The sequence below is a fragment of the Caloenas nicobarica genome, chromosome 10, assembly GCF_036013445.1.
Source record: "Caloenas nicobarica isolate bCalNic1 chromosome 10, bCalNic1.hap1, whole genome shotgun sequence".
Taxonomy (NCBI): Eukaryota; Metazoa; Chordata; class Aves; order Columbiformes; family Columbidae; genus Caloenas; species Caloenas nicobarica.
Window position 1 is genome coordinate 19,578,430 of NC_088254.1, and position 18,980 is coordinate 19,597,409.

Consider the following 18,980-nt stretch of genomic DNA (forward strand, 5'->3'; position numbering starts at 1 on the left):
TCAAAAGCCCTGTAGCCCACACAGCCAAGATGTTGTAAAACAACTAATGAAAAAGGAAAAAAAAAAACCAAACCCAAAAAAAAAAGAAAAAAGAAAAAAAAAAAGAAGGAGGAAATGTATTTATAAAAAGGCATTAAACAGTTCATGGCAAATCATATAAAAGGTATCAGTTACTGGGAAGGAGGAAGTAGAAGTTACACACTATAGTACAAAGCATAAGAAAATTTGTTGAAGTGGGAGGGAAGGGAAGGAGGGCAGACCTGAAGGTTTTCATAGATTAAATCCACAAAGATAAAGAACAAAAAAAATAGCAGCTTTTTTCTGTACAGACATATAGATGAGTATCTGAACCGTAAAAAAGTTATAAAAGTGACAAAAAAGACAATGTGTATGCAAATGATCCATGGTCTAACATAGAACTGCAAGACCCTTTGAGAAGTCTTAATAAAGATAAAAGGTCAACAAAGCATCATATACTTGAATCCGGTTACTGCTTTTTTTTGTCTTCTCCAATTTATGTTTCTAGGTGTTTTTTCCTTGCAAGCCTGTGAAGGAAGGCAGGCTGCAACGATGGAGATCTCTGCCGGTTATTTTCATATTTTTCAGGTTTCATTTTTGGCGTGCAGTTGACTTTTTTTTGTACAAAATGCACGTTTATTTAGCTCACCACTGCCAGTTTTGTCCAGAATTCATTGGGATGGGGATAGGGGTGAAGGGAGGGCTGTTTCTTTACCCCATCCCTTTTATCTTCTCCATCACAAGAAAAAAATATAATCACATTTTGTCCAGTTTTGAAAAAAAGATCTAGTCAATTTAATTTTAATTTTTTTTCTTTTTTTTTTTAATACCAGTGTATGATTGAATAGAATGTATTGGTCAGGATCTCTTTTAAACGGAGCAGTTGATTACTGTGCTCCTTCCATGCCTACAAAAAAAAAAAAAAAGAAAAACAAACCCCAAAGAGTTCAGTTTTTTGGCAAAATTTGGCAGCGCTGAAACTTGTAACAACGTTGGATGAACGATGGCCCTTTTTTATTCTTTTACATGTTCCTAAAAAGATTAAAGAGCAATATTAAAAATCCAGTCTTCTTAATTTTTTTTATATTTTGTTTGTTTGTTTTTTGTTTTTAGAAAGACCTACAGTGTTAGGCAGGTGCTTGCAAGGGTACCTGGGAGCCACCTGGTCTGCGGTGTCTTTGATCGGATAAAAGTGCTGTACGGTCGAACTTGCACGCAGATATGTTTCCCATTATGAAGCAAAGAGAGAGACAGAAAGAGAAAGAAGAGAGAGGAGGGAGAGAGAGAGAGAGAGAGAGAGAGATCAGACCTCAAGTTTTCGGTTTCTAGTAAGCGTTAACATTAGAGTTTTAAAAGGCCAACTGTGTGCCCCATGAATGGAGTCCTTTACTGAAACAAACATCTGCTTGCATATTGAAAAAAGAAAAATACGGTAACTTGTTTACTGAAAAAAGGGTTCTCCCAAGTGCAGCTATGGCAGTTCTGAAGATCCACTGAGGTACAGTAGGCTTTTGAATATATTGTAACTTTCTTCCTTTCTTCCCCCAATGCATGTGTTTGTTGGGTTTTTTTTGTTTGTTTTTTTTTCTTTTCTGTGTTATTTCGGTGAGATTCTGGGTCTAAGGATCAGCAGGCCGAAGACTGGGGCAGCGGTAAGGCCCTCTCGTTCTTGCGTCCCCCGTTCATGTGTGCGTAGGGCTGTCTCTCCTCGAAGCTGGCCCGCAGGACCACCACGCCCGGGCCGTTCTCGGCTTTGTGTCCTGAGTGCTTGTCAGTGGGTTGGAGGGTGGAGGAGGGATCTAAAGGAATGCTCTCCATGTTTTCAGTCTCCAGGTCAAGCTCCTCTGTGTCCGGAGGCTTGTTCTCTTCACTGTAGAAGAAGGAGACCTCTTTGAACGCTGGGTCCAGCTCGTCTTTGATGCTACCGATGATCTCCAGGAAAGAGGGTCTCATCTTGGGGTTGTACTGCCAGCACATGCGCATCAGTTCGAACCTGGACAGGAAACACAGCGAAACCATTTACCGAGGTGTTTTACAAGCCCCGGCTGGAGCCCAACCAACCCTGACTGGATCAGACCACACGTTTTAGAAAATCATTCCATTCTGAGGGAAGATCTCGTGACACAATTTTCACAGGCCGACATCCCTGTGTCACATTTTGACCTTCTTTCTCATCACTGATTTACTTCCATAGCTCCCACCTCAACCTTCTCCACACGCACACTTGCCCATAAAACAGTCTTGTGGACACCTGACATCCAGAAGCATTTCACGTTTTTATGCTGACTTGGTATTTCTCTCTTTTCCTCCAAAATATCCTTTGCTTAGTCATACAGCTCCACAATAGTGTCTCTCAGAGTATCTTCTTCATACAACCAATCCCTACGCTACCAATATTGTCTTGGAAAAAATTAAAATAGCAAATACACACAAGGTAAAGCACTGGGTTTTTTCCCCCCTGAAAGAAGAAAATTGCATTAAAATTAATTGTAATCCCCCAAAGACATCTGCCAATCTCAAAGACATTCTCTAATCTTTTATTTTAATATGATGGTGTTTTCATTTATGGCCAGGGATGCATTAATATTTTATGGAGTGTGAGATCACCTGTTTAAGCACATCCATGATTAGATCTGTACAATGTCCCATGCTGGCAAAACAAAACCAACAAAATGAAACCGTAACACATACATAATGAAAACAGCATTTTCATGACGCAGCAGAATTGGATATTCCTGAGAGATCGCCCTGAGCTTTAAACACAAGAAAGGATTTCACTGTCTGTGAAGGTGGAATAGGGATGTCTTCTGTTAACACAGCACAAGTAATAGGACAAATTTAAATAAGAAAAGGAAGATTAGCATTAATTCTTTGAGCCAATCCTCTGCATAGACAGTACTCGGAGAAACAGGCTGTGTGTAGGAAGCCACCACTGGCCAAAACTACTACTGTCTGTGCTAGAATAAGAACGGATTTAAAAAAGAAAAAAAAACTTTCAGTTAAGAAAACATACTGGAAAATCCTTTACATCTCTGACTTACCTCCCAGCACTGTGCCCCACAGGCCCAGTGAGACCCTTTCCCCTCCCGGCTTCGTTCCCCCACCTCTGCCAGCCTTCCCAGCTCAGGTTAGCCGTCCCACCTAAACTTTTAGTTTTGATTCTATAAAACAACAATACCATCTTCCTAACTTTTGTAGATTTTCACAAAGTAAGCAAGCAACTCTGTTTTATACTTTAATTAGCTCCTGCTGCCTTATGCCCCTGGCGGCAGTTTACTAGATCTCTGCAGCAGTGTGTGGAGCGATTTTTAAAAAAATGTCACTCCTTTTTCGAATAGCACCTAAGCCCATCACAGATTAATGTCTTAATGTCTCCAGAGTCCCTGCTCTAGAGCAAACCTTTCAAGAGGACTGACGCGGAGCTGGAAAACCCTGGAGCCTGTTGCTGAGCATCGCTACACACAGCGGGGTCCGGGGTCTGGGAACCCCAGCCTGAAACACAACCAGAGCAAAGAAATCCCCTCCCGCAGAAACACGCTCCTCGGGAGGCACCGTTACATCTCCTCAAAGGGTTCAATGTTCGCAGCTACGTGAACCAGCAAAGAGAGGGAAAGCTGCTGTGTTTGGGATGCAAACACTGCTGAGAGCTCTTCAACCAAAACAAAAGCAATTTGAAGTGCGCTTAAAGTCACAAACATTCCTGTTAGAGCTTGGCTGGCACAACTCGGCATGAACACAAGTCAGCCACCTCGGCATGGCCTTGTGACACCCAAAAAGAAGCTGGTAAAACCAGTCTGCGCTGGGAGAACTCCCTGGGCACTCAGCGCTGTACTGTAACAGGCACGTAGACATAGAAACACAGCTAAACTATTGCTTGCTTTTGAGCCTTTAAGCAGCCTGTCATAGCGAAAGCGAAGCCAAACTATAAAACTGCACTATACCCTCACCCACAAACAAGGAGGAAAGCTTGAGACATAAATATATAAAATCCATTTCTGTTACTTCATCGCTGTTTCCTTTCCAGCTGACTGCTGCGGCCCTGAATAGAAGCGTTGGCTGGAGCCAAGAACACTGGATATTCGCTGGCGCTTCGCCCTGGGGCCTAAGGGCAGCACTAAGGAGATACCACAAGCAGCAGAGTAATGCATGTGACATCAGCACAAACAAGGACATGTGATGTTTCTTTTAAGCCATTCCAGATTTAAAAACCTTACAGAGTTCCCATAAAAGGATTAATTTTTTTTTTCTTTTTAACTGTGTGGGTTCAAAGACCTTGTTTACATTATCTTAACAAAAAAAAAAAAATCCTTTCCAGCAGACAATGGAAGAACTTACAGGCTGTTAATAGAACCTGAGCAGTTTAATAAAGTGTGTTCCTGACTGGTGGCAAGTGAGCTCAAGGAAGTCGCAGGCATCGTCATGAGATACAGGAGCAGCCGGTGTCTCCCTCATGCATCTTTTGCTCAAAGCACTGAGCAGAAACTGAGCAACTTTTTGCACTGAGACATTAAAATTAAAAAAAAGAAAATGGAAAATCACTACAGAAGCTGCGTCCCATTCGAGTGGGCATTTGTGCTTTACACTAGACTTGGTTTGGTGGGGAGAAGCGAAAGGACCCGGACTAGATGATCTCCAGAGGTCCCTTCCAGCCCCGACCGTTCTGTGAGTCTGTGACCTCTGCTGCTGATTCACCTCTGCCCAGCAGAGCCCGAACAAAGGGGAAATCAGCAACGCGTAAATAGTCCAGTCATCTACAACACATGTGGGGGGAAGCAATTTTGCTTCAAAACCAGAGTGGAATTCCAGCCTCCACAACTTTTACAAGCCCCATGGGAACGCACTGTCTGAGAGCTTCAGCTGTAACGAAGCTCCTTGCCACGCAGCCACCACCTGATGAACGCTGCCCTGACAATGCTGGTACATAAAACCAGAACTCATTACAAAGGACGAGGAGAAAAACAGCAAAGCTTCTCCTGGCACCATCTTCTTGAACCATCTGTCTTGTTGCATGGTTCTGTCTGTAAAATCATGCAAACTATGCCAAGAGGGTGCAGCATAAACAGAGCAGAGTCTCGTTTCGCCCTGTGCAAGAGTAAAACGTCTCCAGAAATACCGTCCCCTTTGTGCTTGGCCCTTTCACAGGGATTTACCACCTCTCTGAACCACAAGACAACCCCGGTGTAAAACCCCGCTTTGCACAAGCGTCTGATAGAACCAAGGTGCGGACAGAACCTCTCCAGTTCAAGTGTCCTTGCTCTCCGCGCCATCTGAAAGCCGCTGCCTCGCAGCTCCCGGGGGTTTGCAGAGCACAGCCGCCACCAGCATTGCTGGCATTGCGGCCGTAGGAGAGGTGGAACGTCCAGGACCCGCTCGCACCACGTAGCATTCACGCAGCGGGGGCGACGCGAGGCCCGTACGAAAACTCCTGCGCTGTGGCTGGGGCACGCACGGCTGTGTCAACGCTCGCATCAGCCGCAAGCTTAAAAATAGCAGATTCGGTGACAGTCGGAGCAACATTCTTGTCTCTGTTCTCATCTACGCTTCCCCACAGCAGTTCACCTCCTTCAACTTTCTAGAGGTTTCTGTACGCCAGTATACTCCCTTCTTACACAGAAAGGTCAATTTGTGTTCTGCTCATAATTCTAGTCATTTCCAAGTCAAACTAACTTAAAAGAAAAAAGTAGCTCTGCATTTGTAGAGAGATAGACAAGTGCGGTTCCTGGCTCCTTGCTTGCTTTCACCCAGCACCAAGCACAAGGAGTATATTGACTTTCCTGCAGCAGGTGGACTTCGCTTTCTGGACATCTTGTATCACAGACCAGTCTCCAGCAGTGAGAATTTGTGCTGTTTAAAAAACACCTTCGACAGGTACAGACATGACAAGAAACTGGTGTTTAAACAGAATCTTTTAGCAACCTGCAAAAAATGAGGACCCCGTGTTTTACCAAGGACTTGTGAGAGTGCAAACGGGATGGAAGACAGGGAAAGAGCAAAACCATTCACACACACACAAAAAACGCAGAGTAACACAAAATTGGTTCTTTGAATGCCAAATGTATGTTCACAGGACAAAGGTGAAGATTATTCCTGGAGCTCCCTACTGTTAGTGCTACAACAGCCTATTTGAATTCCAGCAGACTTGGGTGTCTGTCCTCCTACAAAGACAACACAAGCCGAAAGGGAGCTAAAGCAAGTCACAATAAACTTCCAAGGTCAATACATTCAAATTATTATTATTTTTTTTTCCATTTTGGACAGAGTCAGGATGTTTTATACACAACTGCATCACCAAAAAAAAAAGACAGCATCAAACTGGATGTGCTCAAGTTCCAAGTTCATCCCTGTTGCTTGTTCTGATGGAGAGAAGTGGCTAAATCCAAAGGAAGATTCTTTATTCCGCACCTCTGCAATGTCAGACTAACGTCTCGGTGGCCACAACTAATGTGCAAACAACTTCTTCATTAAAATCAGCACAAAAAAGGCCTGTGCTGTTACACACTGGTAAAAAGATTTGTTCTGCCAGACATGAACCAAGTCACCCCAGCTCACAAGGCGGTTGTCCTGACAGCGGATTCCCCAGGAGCAACACCCAGCGGGCAGAGGAGGAGGACGGAGAAGGGCCCGGGTGGGCTGCAGTAACGTGGAGCTTCTCGCTGTGACTCCCCTCTTGTCGCCCTGTTCATACCACACATAGCCCAGGTCAACGGGAAATTTCTGACGCTGAATCTCTTGCCGAGTTTGTTCTCACCGTTAGAGGTGTTTTGTTCCTACAGACTCGGGGAGCTGAGCCCTCCGCACCCCCTGCTCTTCCCCCATTTCTGCCCGCTCCCCCCTCCATCACGCAGCTCTGACCGTGTTCAACAACCTCCAGTCAATCCGACTGCCAGAAATTCTCCACAGCATCGTGGAAGGGAAAGAATGTGAAACTGAGGAATCACATGGCAGCTACACCTCCCCCTGCACACACCACCCACCCCCCTCAAACAACAAAACCCACTGCCTGTCATCTGAAACCAAAGCCAGCACTCCAGCCAAAAAAGCTCTTTTCCTAAGAATCCCAAGCAGCTGAGGCCCTTAAGTGATTGTATCCCTTCTGTGGGCCTCCAACAAATTTCAATAACTGCAAGACGCAGTATTTCCCTCCCAAAAGCCAGTTTGGGAAGTATATCAAAGTAATAAAGGCTGAACAACTGAGAGTGCTGTACACAAAAGCCAGCAGAAGTCTTTCAACAATGTAAAGCTACAAACTGAAGCCTGCTGCATCGCACACCCTCCTCTGCTGCAAGGCTTTGTATCGATTCTAGGGGTAGGCAAAGGTTTTTCTGCGTACGTACTTCTGTGCTTGCAGGAAAGAAAACTGTTAGCGGGGGAGATTTGTTTATCTTGATGTACTGAGCACTGTGACTGAAAGAGCAGATCCAATGCTGCTTCGGACAAAGGAACAATACATTCATTTATCTGGATGCTGAACTAGAAAGTAGAATTCCACAGAGTTTTTGCACAACACATTTCAGCTTATCCTAAGCTCTTCTTTGTCTTTACACTCAAGAAAATTGCTTTAAACAGGAGAGACAAGGTTTTGGCGCAAAGTCTTCTGCTGTAGCAAATGTCACTTATGAGCTTTTATTAAATCTAAGTTTATTCAGGAACACAAAGATTAGGGTTTGTTTCCTCATTAAATAGCCCAAAGTGAGATTCTGGCCACAAGCGAAGTTGTTTTCTGGTATGTCTGATTACTATAAAATACTAGATTGACAGAGACCGTTCAAGCGGCACCTCACATTAATCACCCTTTTAAAAACCCCTCCTGTGGCAGCCAGCGCAGACACTGAAGGGAGCAGAAGAATAAACCGTGCACTGAGAACAGCGGCTACTCGACACTTACAGCATGTCAGGACAATTGTCTGGTTTTTCCAGCAAACCTCCTTCCATCACGAAGCGGAGCACTTGTTCATTGGTCATGCCTTGGTACGGCTGCTCCGCTAACGTGGCGATCTCCCAAAGTACAACACCGAAAGACCTGGAAAACAAATCAGAACTTTAGAAAGCTGTGCAGTCTTTACAGGAGTATTTTTCTTAGATGATGCTGAGCAGCTAGGTGTCTATGGGTACTTCCTTTTACCAAAAAATTCCAGTTGCTAAAAAGTATGCAGCTATGGTGACAGTCACATCCTTCAGTGTAAGAGCCTTCAAACACCTCTAGTCAATGGAGAGAAACAGGCTCCCAGTTCCGAATGGCTTTTCAGAATGGCCTAAGAAAAGGCTGGTAGTACTACATCTCAATTTTTCACGCCATAATCTACGTGACTATGATTATTCAGTGGTCCAACACTGCCTGGTTACACCGGTTCGGTACAGGTCAATCAGTGAAAAAGCCACGAGCTCACTGCATTGACCAGAAGCCGCCTCACTCAGAAGAGGTTTAAGCTGTGAGCTCGCCTGGAGAATCAGCTCCTATCTCAATGCCTTTTCCCATGGCTCTGAGTTCAGACTTTAGGTGCCCCGAGAAGTGGGAAGAAGAGTGAAGAGGGGAAAAGGAAAGATACAGGTAAGGAAAAGAAAAAAAAAAATTACGAAAATCTGTTCCTATCTCCGTGCTTCCTGTACAGAGCACCACAGGCTGGACAGACATCTGATCACAGGAGTCTACAAAAAGATCCGCGTGTGGCCGGGTGAGGGGAATCAAACCTGCTAAGCAGGTAGAGAAGTTGCAGAGACTGGTTATTTAAAGTGGGCTTAACAACTACTCTCAAAGCCAAACAGATAGCAAGAAAAAAATCTGTACATTTAAAAAAATAAACTCCAAATCTCCACGTACCATCTCTCAGGTACCCTTGATGACAGCTGAGAAGGCAGTAAAAACTGTGAGCTCTCATTCCAGGGCAAGCGGCTTTTCATCAAAAATACTTGCGACACACCAATCCGATTTGAAAGCTGCATTTTCGCCTCGCCACTCCAGCAAGCGAGAGCCAGACGGCAACCGCACAGCAGCACCCCGGGCATCGCGCCTGCCTGGCCGCTAACAGCACACCCGCCAACCTCTGCTCCCCAGCAACAAACACGCTTCTTGGCTCCTAGCTTCCATTTATCCCTCTGCTTTGGGTTCTCCCACGTTCCGAGTCAAAGGTGCAAAGGTAGGATCGAGGCATTTGACGTAGAGCGGCAAGCAAGAAAACCAATTTTTGAAAAAGACATGGAAGAAACGTGAATGTTCTCCAGCTTCTGGAACCAAGACCCTAATTTGCTGCTTCAATAGCAAAACATTCAAGCCCCCAGGAGAAAGCTGGTTACCCTCCTTTTGCAACATATATGTAACATATATGTTCTTGAAACAGAGCTGCCAGCTCCTTCCAACTAACTACAAAGGACAGAAGTGAAAAAAAGAAGTCTGTCTAATAATAGGAATTGATTACTGCTGAAAAAAGATAAGCATAGTTATGTAATTGGGTAGTTTGGACGCAAGTATTGACACTTTCTAAAAATATCTCCATTTAAAATTAGTTTATTGAGCAGACATGGCTCAAATTGTCTGCCCCGCACTGAAGAGCCATCTACTTTTAGAGCTGCTGTGCAAAAAACCAAGAAAATCTAGATGATGCCTTCTCTTCTGCAGCTAAAATGCTGAGTCAAGCTTAGAGAAAAAAAAAAAAGCATAGTTTCAATAGGGTATTGTTGTGAAAACAGGAGTCCGGTATTATTAGCTGGTTATGGCAGAGTGGTTTTATCTTCCAGTTCTCCACTGTATCTGAATTGGTTTGCATCTGGAGCCAGAAGCCACAAACAGACTTGCAATTGTTTGCCTTTCAGGGGAGGGAGGGACAGTGGGTCAGCCCAACGTTTTGGTGCCTTTGAAGCTACTTTGATCACTGCAGGAATAATGAGAACAAGTCTTGCGTACCTACTAGTCCTATTATCATAAGAAATAAACTTATGTTGCTCCTTGAAGGCAACTACCAGCTCTGGAAGAATGCAAGATGCTGAAGACGTATTTACAGAAATACGCCCTCACCCTGAACAGTATTACATGAATTTTAAAATGTTCTCCTTTCCTAACTACAACAAAACCAGTCTTGTCTAATTACCTCATTCTTCAGTCTGAGGAGCAATAAAAGAATGAATTGCTAAAATAAAGCTCCACCCTTCAGAATCTCCAGACGCTCTTCTGCAGTTTGCCATTTCACCTTGCAGCTTATAAATCTCGGGCTCTGACCACTCGCACCGTTTTGTCTTTTTGACATTTTGGCTTTTAAAACTGATCTCGAAGAACACGGAACCAGATGTGACAAAGGCAGGAAAACCATTCTCAAACATCTTTTACAGTTTGATGAAAATGAATGGCCCCCAACACAGCCAAGCTATGTGGTTTTCATGAAGCAGCTTCAAAATCTGAACCAATACAAGGAGTCAGGTAATTTTTCCTGCCATGAAGAGACCTTCAATGATAGTGTCTGGTCTAAAAGTTATTGAGAAGTAAACCAGAACAATCCTTTTAGCCATAAGCAGATCAAGTAAATAGGCGGTACCTCATGACATTGATAAATCGAGCCCCACTGCGTTTGGAACTCGGATTTCAATCTCTGAATCTATAGCTGTGGATACATGAGGCAAACACAAACGTACAAGCGTTTGAAACAAACACCACATTCCTCACGTTGAACCAGCACTTTTGTACCTCAAGACAGTATAGTTATGTCAACTAAATTTCAGAATAAGTCACTTCTAACAACTAAGACGACAAACCACTCCAAGGAGGAACTGTCTGAAGTACAGATGAGCTGGGGACCTGCTCTCCATTCCGCAATTTTTTCCCCTCTATGCTTTCAAGTGAAAACCTGACAGATTTTACTCCTGCCCCTCCAAGTTTTCCAACCATATCATCAATAAGCTCCTTTCCTTCATGCGACTTCTGGCTGGGGTATTTTGCTCAGCCTGTCCTGCTGATAAACTGCAATACTATTTGCTCAACCCCGCTTTAGAGGGAATGACTGAGGAACGCCAAATATTTTAATGCTGAAGGTAGAACTCACATACTTACTGCAACAACTAAAACACTAATTTACTTCTGATGCTTAACCCGGCATCACATCTCTGAGGTTTTTTGGTTTGGATTTAAGTTATGTTTAAACAATAATGTCACTTAACAGTTACAGGTTAAAAGCAACAAGTGCCGTACGTCACCGAGGCCGAACACCTGATCTCTGTGGTCTGGTTTGGACACAACAGCTGGACTTAAAAGTTCCTGTTGTGTGGTAGGAACGGGCAGGTCTGCCAGCTCTTCGCTCCAGGCTCGTTCAGTTCTACATCTGGGGATTTTCTAGTGTTACATTCCAAATTTCTGTCTGCTTTGTGATGCTCTTACAAATCCCAAAATTCTTTTACTGCAGGGGAGAGTGCCAAAAGCGTGCCTGCGCTGTTCTGTTAGATAAAAGGCTGATAACAGGGCTTCCCCTTCAACCCAAAGTGGTTATTTTCACCTATTTCCGAGTATGAGAGTTACTGAATTCATAAATAAGTTACTAGCCATATGCAAAAAAATTTAACATTCTGGTGCTTTGCTTTTTTCTTGCTACACAATTCCTCTTACAAACCTTTCACTGACTCCAAAATCCTCAAGCTGTTTAAAGAAATTGCAGTTTACTACTAAAATATCATTCCTACTGACTTCTAGACATTTGGAGGCAATCAGCTGCCAATTCTGCAACAGATCAGAAGTAAAAACACCTTGTTAGGAAGGCAGAGAAACCATAAAAGACGGAGTGAAGGTTTTGCCAGTGCACATTCATCTTCTGCCAAGTCCTCCCTACCTATTTGCAAAAGTTTTTTTGGGGGGGTATGGGGGGGAATAGTTACAGACTATTATTTCTGAGAAGTGTATTTTGAGACTTCCTGAATGCCTTTATTAACATCACAGATACAGCAACTAGGCAACGTGCTTTGAAAGAAAATCCTATTTCTGCATCTTGCGGTATATAAAACAAGCAAAGAGAGCTCCAAATGGAGAAGGATTTACACGAGGGAGAACTCCCAAGAAAAAACCTGCTAGTGTACACAAACCATCTGCAGGAAAGTGGAGTTATTTACACAGAAGGTTTTGATAGAAAAGCAGGTCAGCACTATGAACCTTTCTATATTCTTGGCAACTTTTAATGCTTTTCTTGAAGGAGGGCAATTTGAAAAATGACAACTTGCTCTTCCACATGAAGGTAACGTTTTGCACTGCACAACTGACTTTACAACCCACAGCAGGAAACATGCCGCCACCTCCAGCTTTGGAAATCCATTTAATCCTGCTCTGAGAGCAGGATTGAGCATCACAAGTTCTTGGTTTTGCAATGGAAATATGAACTAGAAAGCAGAATGCTTCACAGTGGAAAAAGAGAGTTACCTTTGAAGTGACAGGAGAAGCAATATGCTTAGTTAAGATACCGACAACAAGAAAAGAGGCTAGAAAGAAGAGGGGCTAAAACCGTTTTTTAGAGCCCCTTTTTGGTTACCAGACGTCAGAGTGCGTTGTGAAGACTCCATCTTTCAGTGATTCCGGGGACATCCAGCGCACAGGCAGCAAACCTTTCCCTCCTTTCCGATAATAATCTGTCTCGTAGATATCCCTTGTCATGCCAAAATCTAGAAGGTATAAACGTTTTTAGTTTGCATGGTTCTATGACTGACATCTCCCTTTATTACAAACCACTGTAGCCAGCAGAGATCCAAAGTTTTTGTAAAGAATCTGCAATCTGTTACCATGACACTTTACTTTGCAGGCACTTTACCTGCTGCCTCAGGGCTGGTTCGCTTCCCTCCCCCAAAAACCAGGACAACTATACCACTGACTTCAGTGGATGAGAAGTCTGAATAATTTAAATAATTAATATGAAAAGATCCAGGATTTATATTCAAGTCTTGCAGTAAGCTAAGTCTTCTGAAGGTCATATAATTCACTAATCTGTTCTAAAATTCAATTATTTTCTTTTCTTTTTAAAGAGCTCCTTTAGTACTTAATACTATTGTCTTTAACTAAAGAATCTCACATGTTGAGGCAAATGCTTTTCTCTCTTTTTTTTTTTCCCCCTCTTTCCAAAGGTAATTTCCAATGCTTGTATAATATTCCATCTCAAATGGATTAGGCTATTCATTTATGACAAACACAGACCAATGTTAAAGACGTACTTTGGGTTATATGCATCTCCTTGGCTGTAAATACGTAAGCATTTACAGGATTCAGACCTAGCGATGCTCATCTCCTGATTGTAACTTGGACTTACTCCAGAATTTTTTCTTCCGCACACCAAACTGCTGGGTCTTGGACTAGCCTATTTAAACCAGTAACTATGTTTGCAGACACTAGCCAAAAAATTAACAAATCAGGTGGCATCAAATCTCTTAACTAATATGAAATGCTGCCTGCTAACACAGTGGACCCAGGGCAAAATCCACTTTATCAATACAGACCTGTAGTTGCCCTGTTTTTTTTTTTCCTGGGAAAAGTGAAGTGAAAAGAGGACAGAATTCCTCCAGTTCTCACAGGTGTTGTTACCAAGTCTATGGATGTCATTATAACCAGGCTGGGATAAGGGACCGACCACTGATCCTTCTTGTTCCTTGTCTGCTGGGGACACCGATGCCCTCGGTGATTGACTAAAAAGCCCATCTATGCAGCTATTCCATCACTCCCACACACCAGGGTGACTTTACCCTGGCTGAACAGAAAATTCTTTAAAAACGTAATGCAAACAAGAAACAGATACGCAACAAGTACAGGACAGTGTAGCATAAAGCCTCTCCTCCGAGATCTAAACAGTCTGAGCTGGCATGTCACTGCCAAGATGCTCTGAAACTGTTTCTACATGAAGGGATTTTCATACTGGTACATAGATGAGAGCAGTGTGCGGCATATTCCACAAAATGCTTTCGGGGTAACCATGTACCACGTTAAAGGGAAGAAATGCACCATCTTCAGTTCAAAGAACTGTAAAAATATGCTGGTGGGAGGATGAAGAGTAAGGAAACTGGAATGGGAAGGATTCAGGCTGACTTCCCCCAAACCTGCAGAAAATGCACAAAATCCTCCAAAGATCTTATTTCCTAATTAACTCATTCAAAATGAAATAATTTTTTCTTTCTCCCAAATGACAGGATTACTTACACAAATCATCAAAATAGCTGAGTTAAGCTCAGAGAAAAAGAATTAGTTTCCTACAGCAGCAGGCTGTTACTATACATGTTATTTTAATGTGCACAACTCAAAAACAGCCAAAAGCTTAAAACCATCCTCTCTGGAGAGAAGTCTGAAAAAACCTCTGACACTATTTTGGAAGGATGCTGAAGGAAAAACCCCACAAAAACAAAACCCAAAAAACTTGTGTTCTAACAGCAGAGTAGAGGAAAAGCCATTCTGTTGTCTGGAAAGCCAAACTCCAGTTCAGATTGGAAAGCATCCAAATGAATTCAAGCCTTACACTCCTCTTCCAAATCAGATATGCTTTAAAATAATCCTAAAATTCTTATTCTTTAATCAATAAAACAGGAGGTGGAATGATTTTTGCACATTGACAGAAAAGTGAATGACACGCCAGGGGTAACTACGCCATCCGCCCAGACGTCTGCAGCATCTGCACCTCAAATCACGGCTTCACCGGCTCTTTTTAAACCCACCCGCTGTACTGTTTCCTCACTGGAACAGCAGCAAGTAGAGATATTCCAAGAGTTTTCAACTCAATGTTGACTGCTCACAGGTCTTAAATCACAGCAAGCCTTCACAAGGAACATATTTCACTCTGCAGAGATTTAAACTAGCGCTAAGTTTTAAAAGGTCTTTCAAACACCTTTCAAAAAATTAAAATGCCTTCTAAGATGCTGATTTTTCAGGATGACGTTTTTCATTTGTGTCCAAGTCAAGAAAGCGCACCTCCAATTTTCACTGTGAAGTCTTCTGCCACCATGCAGTTTCTCGCAGCAAGATCTCTGTGAACAAATTTGTTGGCGTTGAGGTATGCCATCCCATCAGCAATCTCTCCTGCCATCTGAATCATCTTCTTCAGAGTTGGAGGTGCCTGGCCAGGATTATTCTGAGCAAGATTAAGAAGATACAACAGGTAAGAGGGGGGGGGAGGAAAAAAAAGGTAACTACTTCTACACCAAGCTGTAACTTTTATTTAAATAACAATATTTAAATAAAAGCCACGTTATCACAATTCAGCCTGAAATGATCCAGGCTAAACAGAAACTCGTGATTATGTACACAACACCATCTACTTAGTGGGAAAAATGGCCATATCAAGCTGGGTTACAAGCAGAACTCCCACAAAGCCCTTTTAGGCCATTCTACTTTAGGGAATACAAGCCAGAAAGTCTTTTTGGTATAAGGACATTATCTTACACCTATGGAGTTTCATATGTGGCAATTTTTGCTGTTAGACTGATAGCCTACATAGTAGAGTATGCATATTGGCTACGATATGAGATTTTTCCTTTCCAACAGAGGCAACAGGCAGGATATACAACGTGAAACCTAACACGCATGCTTCAGCTAGACAATTTTTTTATTAACATCTTGACGAAAAATTAGATTAGACAAGAGATTTCATTTGGATCTGGAAAACAGGGCTCAATAACACAAGAAGGGACCTGACCTATTCCATGCAGTACACGGGAGTGTTTGCAATAGCTACCTCACGAAAAAAGGTGTTGCAGATCACAGAGCAGCTCGTGTTTTGCTCTTAGAGCTTAAGGAGAAGGGCAAGGAAGGTTAATTGCCTGCTGCTTCCAACGTGACGCTGTTTCGCTCAGGCTGATTCTAACTGAAGAAATAAGAAAACCACCCAGCAGCTCATGACTCACCTCTGTGTCTGGCCTCAGTGATCTCAGGTAACTTTTGAGGTCCCCACGTGTCATCAGCTCCATGATAACCAGCGTAGGCTGGCCCTGAGAAACAACACCAAGCAGCCGAACCTGGAAGAGGGAAAACAAACGTTCAATTACAAGTACAGCTAACTGAACTGTAGTAATCCTTCATTCATGTCAGTATACAGCCCCAAACACCCATGAACCTGTGCGAAATGTCTGAAAGCAGATTTGCTTCCACTCTCTGACTCCTGTTTAACAACAGTATCATAAAGCTGTACAGAGCTGAAGTTAATATTCCAAGTTCCCACCTCGGTCAGTGAAGACATGCCCTGACCACCCTCACGCCAGAAAGCACGGGGGCTGTACGAATCACGACCTGGTTACACTTTCGTGACTTACCACATGGTGACAATTGAACTCCTTCATCACCGAGGCCTCGTTCAAGAACTCTATCCTCTCGCGCATGCTCGCAGACTCGTTGACAGTCTTGATGGCCACCCTGGTCTCCGGCTCGTCCTTCACCACTCCCTTGGCTATTCCCTCGTACACCATGCCAAAGGAGCCTTGCCCAAGCTCCCGGCACATGGTGATCTTCTCGCGGGGCACCTCCCATTCGTCTGGAACATACACTAAGGACAGAAAGAATGATGTTCCGTGATGTTCCACTTCTACAAGCGGTACAATATCTCACTGCTTTACGATACCAACTGCCCGGTTTTACTGTAAGCAACAGACACAACGCTGAGACCTCCCATGATGAGAGCCAACAGCCCATGGTCTTTTTCGTACAGAGACGCTTGACATACAAATAAATCTTAAAGAAACGCGTAGATGGACTTGAAGAGGCCTCACTACGGTACTGACATAATGGGATAGAAATAAGGAACCTCCAAGTACAAAATCAGGGCGGGAAGATGCTTGAATCAATTCTTTAGGTTTGAGCTTTTCCAGACAGCATCAAACACATTTGATCATCTGTATCAGTTTAGCGTCTGTTGTATTCTCTATTAACAGATTGATTTTATGAGTAGAGGGAACGAGACTCTCTGATCTAGTAGGCTCTTTGCATGAAATTATTCTGATCACTTGCACACACACTGTTGCACCAGTAGGGAAAAGAACTTGCTGCTGCTGCAAGTCTTTGATCTGAGGTGGAAGAGAGGTCTCCAGGGGTGACTGCCAGGACCGCCCCGGGCAAGATGACATCTGAGCAGCCACTGATGCTGCCGTCTGTCAGTCACCAACGGAGGGGACAGTTGCGTCACATGCTCTGGACAGGCGAAATGACGGGATGCAAAAATAGAGGATTATAGCATGAACATTGACAGACAGGGCTTATCTACACTCCAGATACTGAAAGAAACAATTATGGATTACATTAAACATCCGTGCTCAGTTTAACACAAAATTTCTGCATGTGATACGCCTGGAAGCCCACAAGATGGCTTTTCTCTTTCTCCAACTGTGGAAAGTTGTTGGAGAGTTTTACTGGGATGGGAAGCGAGGAGACAATATTGTTTTTTGTAAATGTTACTATTTCCCACACGACAAGTACACAGAGACAAGCAGTGGGTTTGCTCCAATAGGTCAGAATAGGGCAAACATGAGAGACAATGAACTGATGAATTATTTCATTCCAGTGAAAACATCACGATGAGTGGACGATAATCTGAAAGCGAAACTCATGCATCCAAATTTGCCTCAGCTGAATAAACTACAGGAAAGATTTAGAAAACTCCTCAGTTTCAACAGACAGGTGACACTTATGTATTATCAATGATGGACTCCATACCTACACTAATAAACCAAAGAGAGAACATGGCTTTACAACATCCCTTTTAGAGTTTCATACCTTTCGAAATCAGACACAAACAGAATAAACTGAAGCAAAAGCAACAGAAGTGCAAGGCCACACTTACCGTCTGAGGCACTGAAGTACTCGGGGTTCACAGAAGCGTAAAGTACTCCATTGCCCAGTCTGTCACTGTTCCTGTCAAAATATTGTTTCTTTTTTTTAATCTTTAAAACTAGGTAAATTTCAGACCACCTCTTCTACAGCCTTCCCACCATTTGCTCAATGACAGAATATTATTTACGGTATGTGAAGAGCTCTTCAGACAAAGGGGACAAACCAAGTTCTTACTCTGCCTCACATAATCAATGGGAAAACAGCCCAGAGTGGCCTTCGCAGGAAACCTGCAGTCTTGTCTAGACCAGATCAGCACCAAAAAAAGTATAAACACAAGGTACTTTTAGCTGCTGGGTAAACTCCTGTGGCTGAGAAGATACCTGAACATCATCTGCTCTACTGTGGGGGAGAGAGATCTAGCAAAGAACAAGGTTGTTTTTAATGGGGAATTCCATTCAACTATTTCATAAAGCTTTCCTGTTGTTTAATTTTAAACACACACACACCACTTCCCCCCTGCCCAGTTTTACTGGGGTGATTTTTGGAGTAAGACATTTATCCAGCACTGAGGGAGCTCTCGCAGGAGACTGGCTGTACGAGTGAGATTATCAGTCAGACCCTCAGAAAACTAAAGACAGAACATTCTTGTGGGCTGGAACAATGCTTTGAAGAAGGATGAGTTATCAGGCGCTCCAGCAAAGAGAACTCAAGGGAAGGCCACACAGGTGGTGTCCTTCACTAGATGCAAAGCCCTCTCTGGAGTGCTTGAGGAGAACTGGTACTACAGCCTCCACACAAATGAATTTGAGCTGGGAATAATGAAATACTCAATGAGCATAATTTATATGAGTGTAATGAAAAACCTCCCCTAGACTGCTCCGTCCAGGATCTAATTTTTAAAGCGGATGTAAAGACCTCCAAAAAACCTCTAGAATTTGCAAGAAATCAAATTAAGCTAAACTGAACAAAGTTTTCAGTATTTGTATTGATGCATATTTCAGTCAAAGCTTCTGATTATACAGGTTCAGTGTCTGCCACCATTGTCCCAGTGGGTATGTTCCTGACAACCCTTCCTCTTCCCTCTCAAACATGACCCTGTAATAAAAAGCCTCTTCATATCTCAAGCAGCAGCCAGATTCTTGCTGGTAACTCTAAACCACCTCCTTTTACACACCAACAAGACAGAATCTACTTTAGCTTCAAGTCCTCT

At 43.2% G+C, this 18,980-nt stretch overlaps 1 protein-coding gene across 1 annotated transcript in view; it reads right to left on the reverse strand.

Annotated features, from left to right (window-relative positions):
* The window catches only part of IGF1R (insulin like growth factor 1 receptor), a 165,960-nt gene continuing 146,980 nt past the window's right edge, over positions 1 to 18,980 (reverse strand). The window contains exons 15-21 of the mRNA XM_065641454.1: positions 17,781 to 17,851; positions 16,261 to 16,490; positions 15,856 to 15,966; positions 14,924 to 15,083; positions 12,513 to 12,642; positions 7,904 to 8,038; positions 1 to 2,011 (exon numbers count right to left, since the gene is read on the reverse strand). Of these exons, the coding sequence (XP_065497526.1) occupies positions 1,645 to 2,011; positions 7,904 to 8,038; positions 12,513 to 12,642; positions 14,924 to 15,083; positions 15,856 to 15,966; positions 16,261 to 16,490; positions 17,781 to 17,851 (1,204 nt within the window). The 3' untranslated portion in view covers positions 1 to 1,644. The remainder of the gene's footprint in view (positions 2,012 to 7,903; positions 8,039 to 12,512; positions 12,643 to 14,923; positions 15,084 to 15,855; positions 15,967 to 16,260; positions 16,491 to 17,780; positions 17,852 to 18,980) is intronic.